This window comes from Propithecus coquereli, unplaced genomic scaffold, assembly GCF_000956105.1.
Source record: "Propithecus coquereli isolate 6110/MARCELLA unplaced genomic scaffold, Pcoq_1.0 Scaffold117, whole genome shotgun sequence".
In the NCBI taxonomy this organism is placed as follows: domain Eukaryota; kingdom Metazoa; phylum Chordata; class Mammalia; order Primates; family Indriidae; genus Propithecus; species Propithecus coquereli.
In genome coordinates this window covers 2,534,349-2,552,484 of record NW_012135747.1, presented here as the reverse complement: position 1 = coordinate 2,552,484, position 18,136 = coordinate 2,534,349, and the positions used below count along the sequence as shown (strand labels likewise).

Here is an 18,136-nt window from a genome sequence, read left to right as displayed (position 1 = left end):
GCTACTTGGGAGGCTGAGGCAGGAGGATCGCTTGAGCCCAGGAATTTGAGGTTGCTGTGAGCTAGGATGACGCCACGGCACTCTAGCCCAGGCAACACAATGAGACTCTGTCTCAAAAAAAAGCTAACAATCATCTGAAACTTCATCAAGTACTGATCTTTTTGCCAGTGGAGGGTCTTGCCTCAATGTTGATGGCTACTGACTGATCAGGTGGTGGCTGCACCAATTTCTTTTTGAGTCGCACAGTAGAATGGTGCTTGCCAAAGGCCAGGGGGAGGAGGGAATAGAGGGTTGTTGTTTAATGGGGATAGACTTTTAGTTTTGCAAAATGAAGAGTTCTAGAGATTGGTTACATAACAATGTGAATATACAAAACACCACTGAATTGTATACTTAAAAATGATTACATTTGCAAATTTTATGTTATGTATATATTACGACAATTTAAAAAAACCATCTTCCTCCCACTGGTATCTAGCCACCACCTAGTTCCCATATGATCCATCCTCTGAAATTACTTTTATTACTTTATTTATCAAGAATTTCCTTATGCACATACAAGTAAATATAAGCAAACTAAGCAACCATATACATTGTTCTATACTTTATTATGTATCTTAGAATTCTTTCAAATACAGAAAGTTCATCATTTAAGACAAACATTTTAACAAGAAGTTTAATATGTATAGCAAAGCTTTAATGCAATAGAACGTACCGGTATCTGGCAGACACTGTCCATTATAAGGGAACCAATTTCCTTTCACGGTGAAGGGGCTTTTCCTGTTGCTTGTGGAACCGGTTCCCAGCTGTCCATTACCGCCAAGCCCGAAAGAGTAAATTCGTCCTGATGAAGGAACAAAAGCAGAAGTGTGCTGCCTAGAGTAAAATATAGAAAACCTCAGACTTAATGTTACCTTCCAAACAATTCACATTGAGAAAAGCACAGCAAATACAGTCCTAATCTATACTAAATGAATTCTATATCACACAGGTAGGCTGCATAAGCATAGTCCAGAAAATATCCACAAATATCCAAATTTAAAAAGACCCAGATCTATACTGAAATCCCTTATAATAGATGATTCGGCACCAGAGTAGCTTCTATGTTGTCCAAGGAAGCCCCACTGCCTTTCTAGCCAAGAGCTATGGTTTTGAAAGCCCACCATTTGGGCACCACCCAAAAGTTTTAGGGTAAGAACCAGGTAATCTAGTACCAATCAGAAGATTGGTGTGTATATACCAATGCACAATAGAAACAATGTTTCCTTTCTCCTGGGGAAACTGATCCTCATACATATGTACCCAGACTCCTCCGGTGGTACTATAGCACAGGCAAACCTACGAAACTGCAGAATCATAGCTGAAGACAACCCACCAATCTATTGAGTAAACTCATCCAACTCCCTCTGATGTTTCACTATGTTTAGGAATGGATTAAATGTGATCATCCAGGTTTAGGTTTTGTATTCCCCAGTATAAGGTTTTATGTCTTCAATCAAGTCTGGAAAATTCTCAAGCATTATTTTTATAAATAATCTCTCTCCCATTCATTCCTCTCTTGTTCTAGAATAGAATTAGACAAATGTTGGACCTTCCCAATATATCCTACCAGTCTCTTAATCTCTCTTTTATCTGCATGCTCTTATGTGTAATTTCCCTGAATATATCAAATCACTACTTTTCTTTTTAGTAGTGTGTCCAACCTGTTTTTCTTATCCACTGAATTTTAAATTTCAATGACTATGTTTTAACCCATTTTTAGAAGGTTTTTTTCCCAATCTCTAGAAAAACCCTAGAAGGGTTTTTTCCCCATTAAAAACCCTTTATATATTATAAATTATAATAAATATATGTACCAACCTCAACTACTTTGTATTAATTTCTTGGATTATGAGGTTTTCAAGTATAAACTCAAGCCCCAAACCCACTTTAGGATAGCCCTGTGGTTACAAATTCTCAGGGGAGTTCCATATCAGGAACCAGGCCAAGGACAGAAAAGCCTCCTTATGTCAGCAGGGAAATATTTCATTGTGTACCCTTTCCATGAGATGGTTTTATTGGGAAGACATGGCATCCCAGGTCTCACTTTTGCTTCTATCAGGTCTTAGATTTCATCTCCTGCCCCAAAACCTCTTTGCCATCTGTAGTATATTGTTTATAAAAATGGCTGTAAATGGATGGATTAAACTATCCAATCAAGAGACAGAGACGAGCAGAATGAATTTAAAAAAAAAAATCACCAAACTATATGCTCTCTACAAAATACTTTAGATCCAAAGATACAAATAAGTTGAAAGTAAAAGGATGGAAACAGATATTCTATGCAAATAGAAAACAAAAAAGAACAGGGTGGCTATACTAATATAAGACAAAATAGACTTTAAATTTAAAATATGTTCCAACAAAGATGGTTATTACTATTAATAAAAGGTTCACTATAACGAGAAGATATAACTATAAACACTTACACACCTAAAAAAAAATCAAAATATTAATATATGAAGCCAAAATGGACAGAATGAAAGGGAGAAGTAGACAGTTCTACAGTAACAACTGGAGAGTTTAATACCTCAGTCTGAATTATGGATAACCAACCAAGCAGAAGGTAAGTAAGGAAATTGAGGACTTGACATATTCAATCGACTAGGGTTTGAAAGGGAGTACTATGAAAAACTGTGCACCAATAAATTGGATAACCTAGATGAAATGAAAAAATTCCTACAAATGCACTACCAATTAGACCAAAACATGAAGACAATCTACATAAGAAAATCTACATAAACCTGTAACTAGTAAAGTCATCTAATCAGTAATCAAAAAACCTCCTTTCCAAAAAAAAACAAAAAACAAAGCGAGCCATAGACCCAATGGCTTCACTGATGAATTCTACTAAGCATTAAAAAAAAGAACTAACATGAGCGCTCCTCACACTTCTCCAAAAAAAAAAAAGACAGTGAACATTTCCAAAGTCATTCTATGAGGCCAGCATTTTTCTGATATCAAAGCCAGAGAGACACTACAAGAAAACTGCAGATCAATATTCCCATGAAGATTGATGCAAAAACCCTCAATAAAATACTAGAAAAGCAAAGTCGGCAGCACATTAAAAGGATTATACACCATGACTACGTGGGATTTATTCCTGGAATACAAGAATGGTTCAACATATGAAAACTGACAATGTAATACATTAACAGAATGAAGAAAGGAAATACACAATTATGTGCACTGATGCAGAAAAAGCATTTGACAAAATTCAACACCCTTTCATGATTGAAAAACACTCAACAAACTAGGAACAGGAAAAAAAAACTACCTCAACATACTGAAAGCTATATATAAAAAAGCAACAGTGGACATCATGATTCAACGGTGACAGACTGAACACTATTCCTCTAAGATCAGTAACAAGGTAAGGATGCCCTACCTTTCAGCACTTCTATTCGACATGGTCCTAGAAGTTCTAGCCAGACCAATTTGGCAAGAATAAGAAATAAAAGGCATTTAAATTGGAAAGGAAGAAGTAAAATTATCTCTGGATGCAAATGATATGATCACATATGTAGAATACCCTAAAGATTCCACAAAAAAAACTGTTAGAATAAACAAATTTTGCAAAGCAACTGGATACAAAATCAACAAACAAAAATTAGTTGCATTTCTATACAAAAATAAGGAACAATCTGAAAGAAAATTAAGTAAATTTCATTTAAAATGGCATCAAAAAGAATAAAATACTTAGGAATTAGCAGGAAGGTTTAATTAGCAAGAAGATTTATACAATAAAATTACAAAACACTACTGAAAGAAATTAAAGACATAAATAAATAAAAAGATATTCCATGTTCATGGATTAGAAGACAATATTGTTAAGATGTCAATGCTACCCAAAGCAATATACAGATTCAATGTAATCCCTATCAAAATTCTAACAATGTTTTTTGTACAAATAGAAAAGCCCCTCCTGAAATCCTTATGAAATCTCAAGGGACCCCTGAACAGCCAATATGATTTTGAAAAAGAAAAAGTTGGTAGACTCACATTTCCTGATTTCAAAATTTATCTCAAAGCTACAGTAATCAAAACAGTGTGGTAATGACATAAAGACAGATACACAGACCAATGGAACATAACAGAGAGCCTAGAAATAAACCCTAGTACATATGTTTGAATAATATTTTTTCAGAATGTGCCAGGGTACACACGTTTTGGTTACATATTTTGCTTTTGTACAGTTTGAGTCAAAGTTATAAGTGTGCCCTGAACCCAGTTAGTGTGCACTGTACCTGTTAGGTGTGAATTTATTTACCCATCCCCTTTTCCACCTTCCCACCTACTTGTTTCTCTTCAGTTTTACTTCCATATGTGCACATAAGTATTGTCTGATTAGTTCCAATTTAGTATTGAGTACATGTGGTGTTTTTTCCATTCTTGAGATAATTCACTAAGAAGAATGTTCTCCAGTTCCATCCAAATTGTTACAAAAGATACTGGATCATCATTTTTTTTATGGCTGAGTCATGCTGCACGGTATACATATTCCACATTTTATTAATCTACTCATGTATTGATGGGCCTGTAGGTTGTTTCCACATCTTTGCAATTGTGAATTGTGCTGCTATAAACATTCGAGTGCAAGTGTCTTTTTACTAAAATGTCTCTTTTTCCTTTGGGTAAATACCTAGTAGTGGGACTGCAGGATCCAATGGTAGGTCTACTTTTAGTTCTTCGAGGTATCTCCATACTACTTTCCATAGAGGTTGTACTAGTTTGCAGTCCTATCAACAGCGTATAAGTGTATCTTTCTCTCTGCATCTTTGCCAGCATCTGTTGTTTTGGGACTTTTTGATAAAAGCCATGCTCACTGGAGCCAGGTGGTATCTCACTGTGGTTTTGATTTGCATTTCCTTGATGATTACAAACATTGAGCATTTTTTCATGCATTTGTTGGCCATTAGTCTTTTTTGAAAAGTCTCTGTTCATGTCTTTTGCCCACTTTTTAATGGGGTTGTTTGATTTTTTCTTTCTGATTTGCCTGAGTTCTTTGTAGATTCTGGTTATCAGCCCTTTTGTTTTCTTCCATTTACTCTATTGATTGTATCCTTGGCTATGCAAAAGCTTTTTAATTTGATCAGGTCCCATTTATTTTTTTTGTAGCTGTGATTGCTTTTGGGGTCTTCTTCATACATTCTTTGCCTAAACTGCTATATGTACAGAGTTTTTCCAACATTTTCTTTTAGAATTTTTATAGTTTCGTGCCTTAGGTTTAAGTCTGTTATCCATAATGAATTAATTTTTGTGAGTGGTGAGAGGTGCAGATGCTTGTTTCAGCCTTCTGTATGTGGCTACCCAATTTTCCCAGCACCATATACTGAATAGGGATTTTTTACCCCAGTGTTATGTTTTTGTCTGCTTTGCCAAAGATCAGATGGCAATATGAGGATGGATTCATATATGTGTTCTCTGTTCTGAGCCATAGATCTATGTCTCTGTTTTTTTGTGCCAGTATCATGCTGTTTTGGTTATTGTAGTCTTGTAGTATAGCTTGGAGTCTGGTAAAGTGATGCCTCCTGATCTGTTCTTATTACATAAGGCTGAATTAGCTATTCAGGGTCTTTTCTCGTTCCATACAAAGCGTAGAATTATTTTTGCTAGGTCTGCGAAAAATAATTTTGGTATTTTAATGAGGATTGCATTGAATCTGTAAATCTCTTTGAATACTGTAGACATTTTAACAATGTTGATTCTGCCGATCCATGAGCATGATACGTTTTTCCATCTGTTTACATCCTCTGCAATTTCTTTCCTCAGTGTTTTGTAGTTCTCCCTATAGAGGTCTTTCAACACCTTAGTTAAATATATTCCTAGGTATTTTATTTTCTTTGTTCCTATCGTGAAAGGTACTACATCTTTGATTTGATTCTCAGCTTGACTATTATTGGCATATATGAAAACTACTGATTTATGTACATTGATTTTGTAGCCTGAGACTTTGCTGAATTTATTTATCAATTCCAGGAGTCTCTTGGTTGAGTCTTTGGGGTTTTCTAGATATAAAATCATATTGTCAGCAAAGAGCAATAGTTTCACCTCTTCTTTCCCCATCTGGATACCCTTGATTTCCTTCTCTTGTCCGAATGCTCTGGTTAGGACTTCCAGCATTATGCTGAATAGAAGCGGTGATAGTGGGCATCCTTGTCTTGTTCCAGTTCTATAAAGGAATGCTTCAAATGATTTTTGATAATTGTGTTTAGACCATTCAATGGAGGGAAGAGAGTCTTTTCAACAAACAGTGCTGAGAAAACTGGATAGCCAAATACAAAAGAATAGAGCTAGACTCTTATATCATACATAAAAATTAACTCAAAACAGATCAAAGACGTACATGTAAAAGCTAAAACTGTAAAACTCTCAGAAGAAAATAGGGGAAAGTTTCCAGATTTTGGATTTGGCAATTTCTTGGATATGCCACCAAAGGCATGCCAAAAAAAGAAAAAAATAGACAAACTGGACTTAATGAAAATTAAAAACTTTTGTGCATCAAATGATATTAACAACAGAATACAAAGGCAACCCACAGAATTGAAGACAATATCTGCAAATCATATATCATCTGATAAGGGATTGATATCCAGAATATATTGAGAATTCCTAGAAAGCAGCAACAATAATCAGATTCCAGAATGGGCAAAGGACTTAAATAGATATTTCCCCAAAGATGTTCAAATGGTCAATAAACATGTGAAAAATGCTCAACATCACTACTTATTAGGAAATGCAAATGAAACCACAATAGGATACCACCTTACACCTATTAGAATGGATATGATCAAAACAACAACAACAAAACAGAAAATAACAAGTGTTGGCAAGGATGTAAAGAAATTGAAACCCTTCTGCAGTGCTGTGGGAAAAAAGTGTGGGCACTATGGAAAACAGTATGGCAGTTCTTAAGAAAATTAAAAATAGAATTACCATATGATCCACAAATTCCATTTCTGGGTATACACTCAAAAGAACTGAAAGCATTTGTAATCCATGTTCATAGCAGTAATATTCACAATAGCTAAAACACAGAAGCAACCTAAGTATCCATTGACAGATGAATGGATAAGCAAAATGTAGTATATACATACAATGGAATACTATTAGGCCTTAGAAAGGAAGCAAATTCTAACATATGCTATAATATGGATGAACCTTGAGGACACTATACAGAGTGAAATAAGCCAGTCACAAAAAGACAAATGCTCTAAGATTCCACTTTTATGAAGTATCTAGAGTAGTCAAATTCATATAGACAGAAAGTAGAATTGTGGTTGCCAGGAGTGAGGGGGTGAGGGAGAATGAGGAGTTATTGTTGAATGGGTATAGAGTTTCAATTTTGCAAGATGAAAGGAGTTGTAGAGATAGAGAGTGGTGAGTTTGACAACAATATGAATGTACTTATTAATACCACTGACTGTATACTTAAAAATAGTTAAGATGGTAAACTTGTATATATTTTACCACAAAAAAATTTTGTTTAAATGGTGCTAGGGTAGTTGACTATTCATATTTCATATAAAAAAATTTGATTTCTTAAGATTATACCTCCTTCCCCCCCCAAAAAAAATTAACTTTAGATAGCTTATAGATCTTCATGCAAAAGGCAAAACTATGTTTCTGAAGAGAAAGGAGATGATTACCTTTAAGTTTTCAGGTAGGAAAAGATTTCTTAAGAAGTAAATGGCACTAACCATAAGTAAAAGATTGATGAATTCATCTGCATTAAAACTTAAAACTTTTTGTCATCAGAAGACAACAATGAAAATGACAGGACAAAGAATGGGAAGACACCTGCAAAATATATTCCCAACAAAGAACTTTTACCCCTTTATTGGGAAACAATACATTATGAACTTGTAACCACAGTACATTAAAAACTACTATAAATCAATTTTTTTATATCCCAGGGAAATGTAAATAAACATATGAAAAGGTACTCAAGTGAATCATGGAGACGCAGATTATAATTATGATAAAGTAACAATAAATATCCAAGAGATGAGCAAAAATTTAGAAGTCTGACAATACCAAATGGTGACAAGGACATGGAGCATCAGGAATTCTCATGCACTCTTAATGGGAATGTAAACTCAAAAAACTAATCTGGAAAATACAACTTAACATACAAAATTCAAATTAAGTAACCTAGCAATTCAATTCTAAGTGTATATGAAGGTTTATGTATACCATATAATAACAGTATTTGTAATAGCCAAAAACCGGAAACACCCAAATGTCCATCAGCAATAGAATGAATAAATCATATATGCATATAACTGAATAAAACACAGTAATGAGACTTAATGATTGAGAACCCTAACTATACAAAAATCATACAAGCATGTTAAGAGGGAAAAAATGAGTCACCAAAGAATACCTATAATGTGATTTTATGTGTTTGAAGCTAATAGTCGCCAAAACTAAACTAGATCATACAGGGATACATACAAGGTAGAAAAACATTAAACTAAGTGGTCAAAATTAAGTTAAGTGGTCAAGAAAGGTACATTTTGCTACTTAGGAGTCTCCTCAATGTAATATCCCCAAAGATGAAGCTCAATTTCAAAGATTCTTCTATTTATTCCCAAGAACTGAGACTCAGGAGATCAGTATACCAATTAAACTTTTAACCACTAACTCATTTTGTCTTAATAACTGATCAATTTCCTCATCTCTTAAGGAAAAAAGGTAGAAAAAAAGAGGATCTATAGTTTCAGATAGAATGTGATGCCAAATACAACAAATACAGTATTACATTATTAATATCTTGCTTCAGCTAAATGTTTCAAGTAGAGATAGGTAAAATAATCAGTATAAAGATGTTTCTCCTGCCACAATGACTCCTCAAAAGCAAATCAGACAATCTGGGAAGAATGTTTCACCTAAGATTACTAGGTCCCTAAAACAATTCATTAAACAATCCCTAATCAGTTATAGTATACAGACCAAAATGCTCTTTTATATAACAGCTTACCTTCCACAAGCAATCTGAGTAACAATGCTTCCCATGAGTTCAAAAACTTTCCTTGGGTTTATTTCATGACTAGTAGAGTTGTGACCCAGCTGACCATACCCTCCAGCTCCAAAAGTAAACACTCCACCTTCCTAAAAAAAGACAAAACCCCTTAACATTAGAAGGACTGATAAGAAAATAACTGATCTCCAGTAAAATAAATTAATCTTTAATATGGACTCAATTTTTTCTCTTTTAATTGTCTTCACAACTCAACAGATGATAGCTAACTCTTTCAAGGTAAAATGCCTTAAAACTAAGAATTCCAGGTTAAACACTAAGTATTTTCATGTATTTTAAAAGTATTTAATGATGTTTTAACCATTATAAAATATTTCGTTGAAATCATCATTAAAAAGATACTAATAATTTATTTTCTTTGCCTTTCATTATCATTATACTCTCTTGTTGAATTCCAAGTACACATTTATAAAATCTCACAAAACCTAAAAATGGCATTATCTTCAGTTTTCAAGCTAGCTATGCTTTGAACATAAACGCTTTGCAAAGAGTACATGTAAGCAAAGTGTACAAATACAGCAATTTTTAGCATATAGCTGCTGTAACATAGAGATGATCTTCGAAAAATTTTATTACATTTTATAAACACATAACTGAATTAGAGGTTACATATTTTTTTAAAAATCCATCATGACAACTTAACACAACCACAATTAGTATTTCTCAGTTCAACTGCTTTTCTTCACAGTTATAGCTACATATGCAATTCTATATCCTGCTTTCATTATTTAATACCATTAAGTTCTTATTTATATTGCTGTATAAGAAAACTGACTTTTCAAAACTTATAGAAAATTTCAAACAGATACACAAAAGTAAAGATAAAATATAGTAAATCATCATATAACCATCACTCAGTTTCAATAACTGGCAAAACGCTGGTTATTTTGTTTCATTAAGGCACTACCCTTCCTTTTTGGGGGGAAAAAAGCACTGCAGTAATTTAAAGCAAATTGTGGTCATCAAATTATTTCACCCATAAATGTGTATATATCTTTAACAACATATATCTCTAACAGATAAAAATATATACCCACAATCCAGGCCATGATTAAAGTTTCCTGGATTGTTTAACTGCATTGTGTCACAAAGCATGTGTCTTGTTAGTGAAGTTAAAAACAAATAAGTAGGTCAAAGTACTCAGTCTAATCCATCCCCATTAAGCTTATTGTTCTTTGCCTAGATCCATTATTTCATCAGGGAGCATAAAATTGTGATTTTCTAATTTTATTATTTCTTCTAGATTTATGAGCTGAAAATGTTCTATAAAGAACTTAGACTCATCAACTATTAAATTACCCTGAAATACAATTTGCAAATGAAAGGCAGGATAAATACTTACTTCTGTCTCATTATTTACCGATTTAAAAAAAAATGAGTTGTCCTAACAACTTCCAAAAGTAAGCAATAAATTGTTTGTATTGATCTGGGGGAGAGGAAGATTAATCAATACAATCTCATGGATTTTTATACATTTGATGTATTTCCATTTGTTGCAGTCATCATTTCTTTTTGATACCCAGTGAAAGCTCCTTCAAATTGTCCTTCTGACAGGACCGTAGCCTAGTAATCTTTGCTTCTTTGTACTGCAAAATGCCCAAAGGTATTCTTAATACATTTTTTTGCCCTAGACATGGAATCGAGATTCTTCTGCAAGCAGCCCTGGTTCCTTTAAAGGGAGAATCTACAACAATCAAGGGATGCTCACTGAATCTAGATTGCACATGGTTCATTACTTCTGGGACTCTTTCAATGACAACGTCAAAAACAAAACAAAAACAACATATTTTTGGAAGGAGAAAAATAAATCAAGAATTCATACCAATACTTGTGATTCAAATTAAAGATCACAGAATTTTTAACTTAACTCCTATAATTTTATACCTATCTCTTTTCTCTTAAAGCTGAAAATCATAATTTCTAATGATAGTAAAATAACTACTTACTTGCTATATCTTATATACGGGATGTATATATATTTTTATCCTATCCTATTTCTAATGACGGTAAAATAACTACCAATTTGCTTTATCCTATAGATGTAACATTGGAAAAGACAGTAACAATACAACTACAGAAGGCAGTTTAAGACTTCTTTGTGGATTCAGTTTATCTTAGTGTATTTCCCCCTAGTGATGATGTACAGAGAAATACTGTATTTCAAAATCACCTAAAATAATTCTTGTTTTTGTAGTTGTACCACTAACTTGTTGTTTGTTTTCAATTTTTAAGGACTAATAATATATATAACTTTTATGTATAATTTATATACTATGTATAAAATTTAATTATATATAACAGTTTCTAGATTCTAAAATCAAAACTGTAAGGCAAGGTACATTTTTTTAGCTATTAATTTTAAATTTATTCTTCTATTTTAAAAATATAAACAGCACGCAATGTGTTTATATTTTACTCCCTTTTTTATACACACAAAAGACAGCTATTATACACCTTGCTCTTTTTACTTGGCAATATATCCTGGAGACCATTCTACAGCATAAAATAGAGATCTCCCTCAATCTGTTTTATAGTTAACTATACTCCGTTGCATGGATATACCACAATTTATTCAACTAAGCTCATACTCAATAGACATTTGGATTTCATCACTATTAAAATAATGCCACAATAAATTGTGCATACTTAATTTCGTATTTTGGGGGTAGATTCTTAAAAGTGGGATTGCTAAATCAAAATTATCTCTAGGCCGGGCACGGTGGCTCACGCCTGTAATCCTAGCACTCTGGGAGGCCGAGGCGGGCGGATTGTTTGAGCTCAGGAGTTCGAGACCAGCCTGCACAAGAGTGAGACCCCGTCTCTACTAAAAAAAATAGAAAGAAATGACCTGGACAACTAAAAATATATAGAAAATATTCGCCGGGCATGGTGGCGCATGCCTGTAGTCCCAGCTACTCGGGAGGCTGAGGCAGTAGGATCGCTTGAGCCCAGGAGTTTGAGGTTGCTGTGAGCTAGGCTAACACCAAGGCACTCACTCTAGCCAGGGCAACAGAGTGAGACTATGTCTCAAAAAAAAAAAAAAAAAAAGTTATCTCTAAATGTGATTTACATAATAAATTTATAAATAACCTGTAAAAATATGACATCTTTATAGACATATCCTCGTATCTATTAACATGACATGTCTTTCCATTTAATCTGTTTTTAAAAGTCCCTAATGTAGTTCTCCTAATGTAGGTTTTGCACAAGAAAACTGCTTCATAAAGCAATCTTAATCTATTTACAAGAAATTCTTCCAGAAAAGCAAAAGATATATGGATATGGAATATATATTTTGCCTTAAATCAGGAGAAAATATATATTTTACTTCAGGAATATTTAAAACTATCTGATTTTGTTAAAAATAACGTACACCAAAAATTCCAGTGGAAAAAAATATCAGCTACTATCTTCTGAGAGGGGAATAAAGAAAATTAGCAGAATTAGCACTTTTAAAAACTCAACAGATACAAATAATTACGTATCCTGGGACATTAAGATGAGTAGTTATGTGAAAGGCTGAATTTGGAAAGCATTAACATTGTGAGTCTTTCTACCACAAAATTAGTTTCTGGAATGATACCACACAAAATATCTTTTATATTTTGATATCAAATATGTTTACTATCATTTCTACATAGCCTTATTTCTTCCAAATACCAATGACAGACAAGAATGACTAAAATTTAAAACGTGCCAAGTAAGACTTCAGTGATTACATCTGTATTGTTAATGCTAAATTCAATAAAATATGGTATAATAATTTAAGATTGGTACGTATAGCCAAACTTCTTTACTAAAAGACAATATAAGATATTTTAATATTAACTTTTATTATTGATCATTATATTTTTTAAAGTGCTCTGAGTTCATTATATCTGACAGTGACTGTTAAATAATTCTTGTCATGCTAAAATTCCCAGTGTGGGAGAAGACTGTAGAACTTTTAAGTCTGCTTAGAAGTTCGTTTCATTTTACCAATTTTATCTACTACATAGGACAAAGAAAGACATAGAAATAAAAACATTAATTTCTAATTTGGCCAATGAAAACCTTCCAGTTCCTTTACGTTAAAATGACTACAATAAATAATTATCCAGTAGAGGTTACTTGAATGTTTTCATTTTCATTTAACTTACAGTCCCTAGAGACTAAGCAATACTGATACTGAATTGGCATTACCCAAGAAAGGGAGAGGTCAGAGTCAAAGCCATTGACAAGACTGCGATGAAAGCTCACTGTAAGTCCTTGCACAATACCTGGCCTATGAATAACAGATTCAATCTCCTCTATTACCTGTTATGAAATATTTATAAGCCAAATGGAAGCTAAATTCAAATTAGGCAGAGCTATATAATATAAATGGGTTTGATACAGCATGGCAAGCCTGATGAACTAAAATGGAATCAGTTTATCCAAAATATTATTTAAGCAGTATTTTGTATGAAGCTGAGAAACTTAACAATATTATCATCATATGTACTAGTGTATCATAATTCACATTTTATAACAGAACACAAAGTTGAAAATTAGGGTTAAGTATTTTCAAGAATGAATAATAATCTAGGCTTTTTTTCAAGATAAATTATTTTTGAAACACTAATAATACATTTTAACGTAAATATCGCGAAAACACTCACTACAAAAGAACTATTGTGAGTAATGATAAAGAAATTTTAGAAGTACAATACCTTGGTTAGCGCAGCAGTATGATCTTCTCCACAACAAATATAAACTATTTTCTGAGATCTTAGTGACTTTAGTAAATTAGGAACATACCTATCTGAAAATTCCAAAAGGAGATGTTAACAGTATTTTCATAATTAAAACTCTTATAAAAAAAACTCTTATAAAATGGGTTTTCTCTATAGCTTCCAAAGCTCAGTAGACAGTGATGACTAAATAATTTTAACTATCATTCAATGACTTTGCAGTACAAGCCTATTTAATTGAGTTCCCAGGTCTATCTATCCATGCTATTGCAATACTGAGGGATTTAAAAATAGAGTTTAGTGTTAAATATCCAATATGCCAGTCTGCACAGGACTCAGCAATCAAGGTACTTCACAACTATTCAACTGCTTCTAATTTTCCATATATACACAACATTCTTTAAATTTGCCTCATGATAATTATGTTCACAGAATCCTAATTAAAAGCCTGAAAATTATACTTTCTGCTATTTTGTAGCAGAAAAGATATATAATGTCTTAATCTGACATACTTTTCTTATGCAGAACAAAGTATTCTTTCTTTCTGAGAGTATTATCTGTTGATCATTACCAGTTGTTACTAGATCAACAACTCACTTTTGTCCATTTCAGTCATTACAATTATACTGAACTTTATGAAATTAGTTTTTGTAGGTCAAGTATTAGCATTCGACCTAATGTACTTATGAAAAACCAGTTCTAAGATCCCAGCTTATTTCAAGTAATTATAATTTTTTCAAATTCAAAATGTTTATTTCCAAGACACTAGCATCAGTGTTAAAAGTAAAGCCCAAAGATTAATTTAACAATCCAAATCATTTAAATATTTTCTTGAAAAACTCAAATAGGAAACAGTTCATGTTACTTCCCTAGAATAATTTTATAGCTTCTTTCCACTGATGGTGGCCAGTAATGGAAAAACTTTTATCACCCATTTTAAGAAATGTTTTTCAATTATCTTTTAACAAACATCCAACAATAAAGATTTTGTCCAGATATATTTGTTATATTTATTTTATATTTTTTAGCCTTCTACTACCTCAAAAAATATGATTATCAAATGAAATTTTTAAATTAACATCTCATCCTCACCTCTATCCCAGGGAAGATTTGGATACATTTCTCTCTGACACTAAGAATCACTGATCCATCTCAAAAGACCATCTCTTTTTAAAAAGTACATTTAAACTACAAATAATGAGAACCTACCATTTTCATCATTGAGACCTAGCTGACCAAATTTGTTGCGTCCCCATCCAAAGATAGCTCCAGAAAGGGTGAGGACAAAACTATGGGCTCCTCCAGCTGCAACTTGCATGAAAGGGATTCCAAGCAAAGACTTAATCAGCTGTGGCGAAGTCTGCTTTTTACAGTCAATGCCTAAACCCAATTGGCCATATTTATTCTGTCCCCAACAGAAGACTTCACTTGCTGTAAAACATAAATAAAAAAAATAACTACTTTTCTCACATGCAAAAAATTTCATTTGAAGATCATCTATTAATTTGGGACATTCTTCCTCTCATCAGATGAAAACACATATTTCTCTTTTTAGCAATTATTTCTGTATGAAAATATACTACCACCTAGAAGAATATTCTGTATTAGTATACTTTAAGTTTGACTAACTAATGAATATGTGAGTCACATAACTAGGAGAAATCTCATTTCTTTATGCTCTTCAAGAAAGGACTGTCTCTTTCTAATATTCCTAAAGTCTCACTTTTATTCTATAATTTCTCCCAAGAAGCACTCATCCAAACTCAAGGATTCAGTTAGCAACTACATGCTGACTACATTCAAAATTTTATCACTAGCCCAGACCTCTCCTGAGCAATAAACCCATGTAACCAACTGTTTACCTGACATCAACACTTGTAATATTTCAGAGGCATGCCCAAAACTCAATTCATGACCCCCACCCTAACTCCCATACCTTGACCTCTTTCTATTGTTTCCCATTTTGGTAAATAACATCATACCTGATTCAGAAGCACAAGTTATAAACCTAGGGAGTCTTCCTTAATATCCCTCTCCTCTTTTATCTCATACACATCCAATCCATCATCTACCACCGAGTTATATACAGTTTTCTTTCTGAAGAAGAATATGGCAGATAGGTCCATTTCTCACTATCTACCTGGTTCCTATAAACATTCTCCCTGCCTGTCACTTTTGATCCCCCACTGCCATCCTACTTCACAACTTTAGACATCTTTTCATTAAACCAACAACTGACATTGAACTAATAATTGACACACACTAATAACTGATTTTTGAAAATTCATACTACAAAATAGTACATACTTAAAAGTAAGCTTTCCTCCAAAAAAATTAGATCCCTGGTTCCTCTTCCAAGAGACAACCAGTCTTACCAACTACTAGTAAGTCCTTCCAGAAATGTTCTATGCACATATAAGCAGATATTTATGCATATATCTACGCACATATAAGCAGATATTTGTGCATATGCATAGAGATATTATAAAAATGCCTATTTGATAATGTTGCTTATCTGAAAAAAAAAATTCTCATTAGCTCTTGGGATAAATACTTTTAACAAGGCCTGTAAGGCTCTGTGTGACCTATTATGTTTCCAGTCTCTTTTCATATCAGCCTCTTCCCTCACTCACCTTCTTGCCTTCCTTTACATTCTCCAATGGCCACTTCACACACACTTCCTGTTCCCTCAGACTAAATCTTCCCCTTATCTTTGTCCAGTTCGCTTCTACTATCCCAGCAGGAGCCTTCCTTCCCTGATCTCTCAGATTAAGTCTAGTCCCCATGATGTACATTCTAAATACCCTAAACTTTTTCTTTAGAATTGTTGCGGTATATAATTATATCGTTATTTGTGTAACTGTATCATGAGGACTAGTAAGTATATACTTCTGTAGTGTCCCTAGTTCCTACTAAGTACTCAAAAAAATGTATGTTAAATGAATAAGATATTACCTAAAGCATAAAGCTGAACAAGGCAAAAAAAAAAAAAAAACAAGTCAAGATGGAAAACTCCTCAGTAAAATCTTTAGGTTTACATTTATGTTTGATCTATGTACCAAAATATCAAAAGAGGAGTTGACAAAGTAACAACAAAGAATAAGCAGAGATGTCATGTTCCTCACTACCTACCGAAGTCCCAATTCCTTAATATGACATTAAGACCCTTTATAACAGATTTCTATTTTTACTTCAGCCTCAACTAAAGTATATCTCCCATGTCCTCACAATATTCACATAAAGCTACATGTCAATATTCATATACCACTTTCTTAAATCCATGCCTTTACTAGTACTATCCCTTTAGCCACTTCTCAACACTTCCCCTAGCCGCTTCCCAATATTTCTCCAATTCTTAATAAATTCTACTCATCTTTCGAGAGAGACTTGCACCAAATACCAATCCCCTCCTTACTGTTACTGGTTCTATCAATTAGAACTAATTATATCTTTTTCTTCATTCTCAAAGCATTTTACTTTTACCTTGTCCAAAACAGTATGTATTTTTTTCTGCTTCAAACTACAGTTTTGTTTGGATATCTGCCTTTTCCCCTAGACTGGATGGTCCCTAAAAATGTCTCTTTCTTACTTTATCTGTATTTCCCTACAGTTCTAGCCTAGTGTTTTATTCATAGTAGGCTCACCAGACACTTACTGAAGTAATAATAATGATAATAATAATGGAGCTACTGGAACTTTTTTTTAATGGTAAAGAAAAGAACGTTTGGCAGGATTTTTACTAATCCATGTTCCAATCCTTAGCTGGCATATGACTAAGTTAAAGCAGTAAGAGAGGAATGCGAACAAAGCTGATGTTTAGCCTTCTCTATTTTTATTTATAAAAAGTTTATCTGTGACATTAAATGAGACTGGGGATGCAATCTTCCCTAGCTATGAAGGAATATCTCTTAACTGTTTAATGAACAATTACACACAAAAGTCAACTTCATATCTATATAACAAATAATTAAAAATAACACCATTCATAACAACAAAAAAATCAAATACCTAGGGAAAAGTCTAATAAAAGATGTATGAGACCTATCCACATAAAACAAAATACTGAGAAAAATTAAAAAGAGATAAAGTAAATGGAGGGATGTGCCATGTGTAAAAATTGAAAGACTCAATATTGTAAATATCTTCCTCAAATTGATTTACAGAGACAATGAAATTCCAATTGCAATCCCCAGCCAGGCATGGTGGTTCACACCTTAGTATCCCAGCATGGTAATCCCAGCTCTTTGGGAGGCTGAGGCAGGAGGATTGCTTGAGTCCAGAAGTTCAAGACCAGCTTGGGCAACATAGTGAGACCCCATCTCTACTTTTAAAAAATTTTTTT

At 33.3% G+C, this 18,136-nt stretch overlaps 1 protein-coding gene across 1 annotated transcript in view; it reads right to left on the bottom strand.

Annotated features, from left to right (window-relative positions):
- The window catches only part of HERC4 (HECT and RLD domain containing E3 ubiquitin protein ligase 4), a 118,316-nt gene that overhangs the window by 69,835 nt on the left and 30,345 nt on the right, over positions 1–18,136 (bottom strand). The window contains exons 6-9 of the mRNA XM_012658566.1: positions 15,004–15,225; positions 13,774–13,865; positions 9,023–9,153; positions 716–876 (exon numbers count right to left, since the gene is read on the bottom strand). Coding sequence (XP_012514020.1) covers positions 716–876; positions 9,023–9,153; positions 13,774–13,865; positions 15,004–15,225 — 606 coding nt within the window. The remainder of the gene's footprint in view (positions 1–715; positions 877–9,022; positions 9,154–13,773; positions 13,866–15,003; positions 15,226–18,136) is intronic.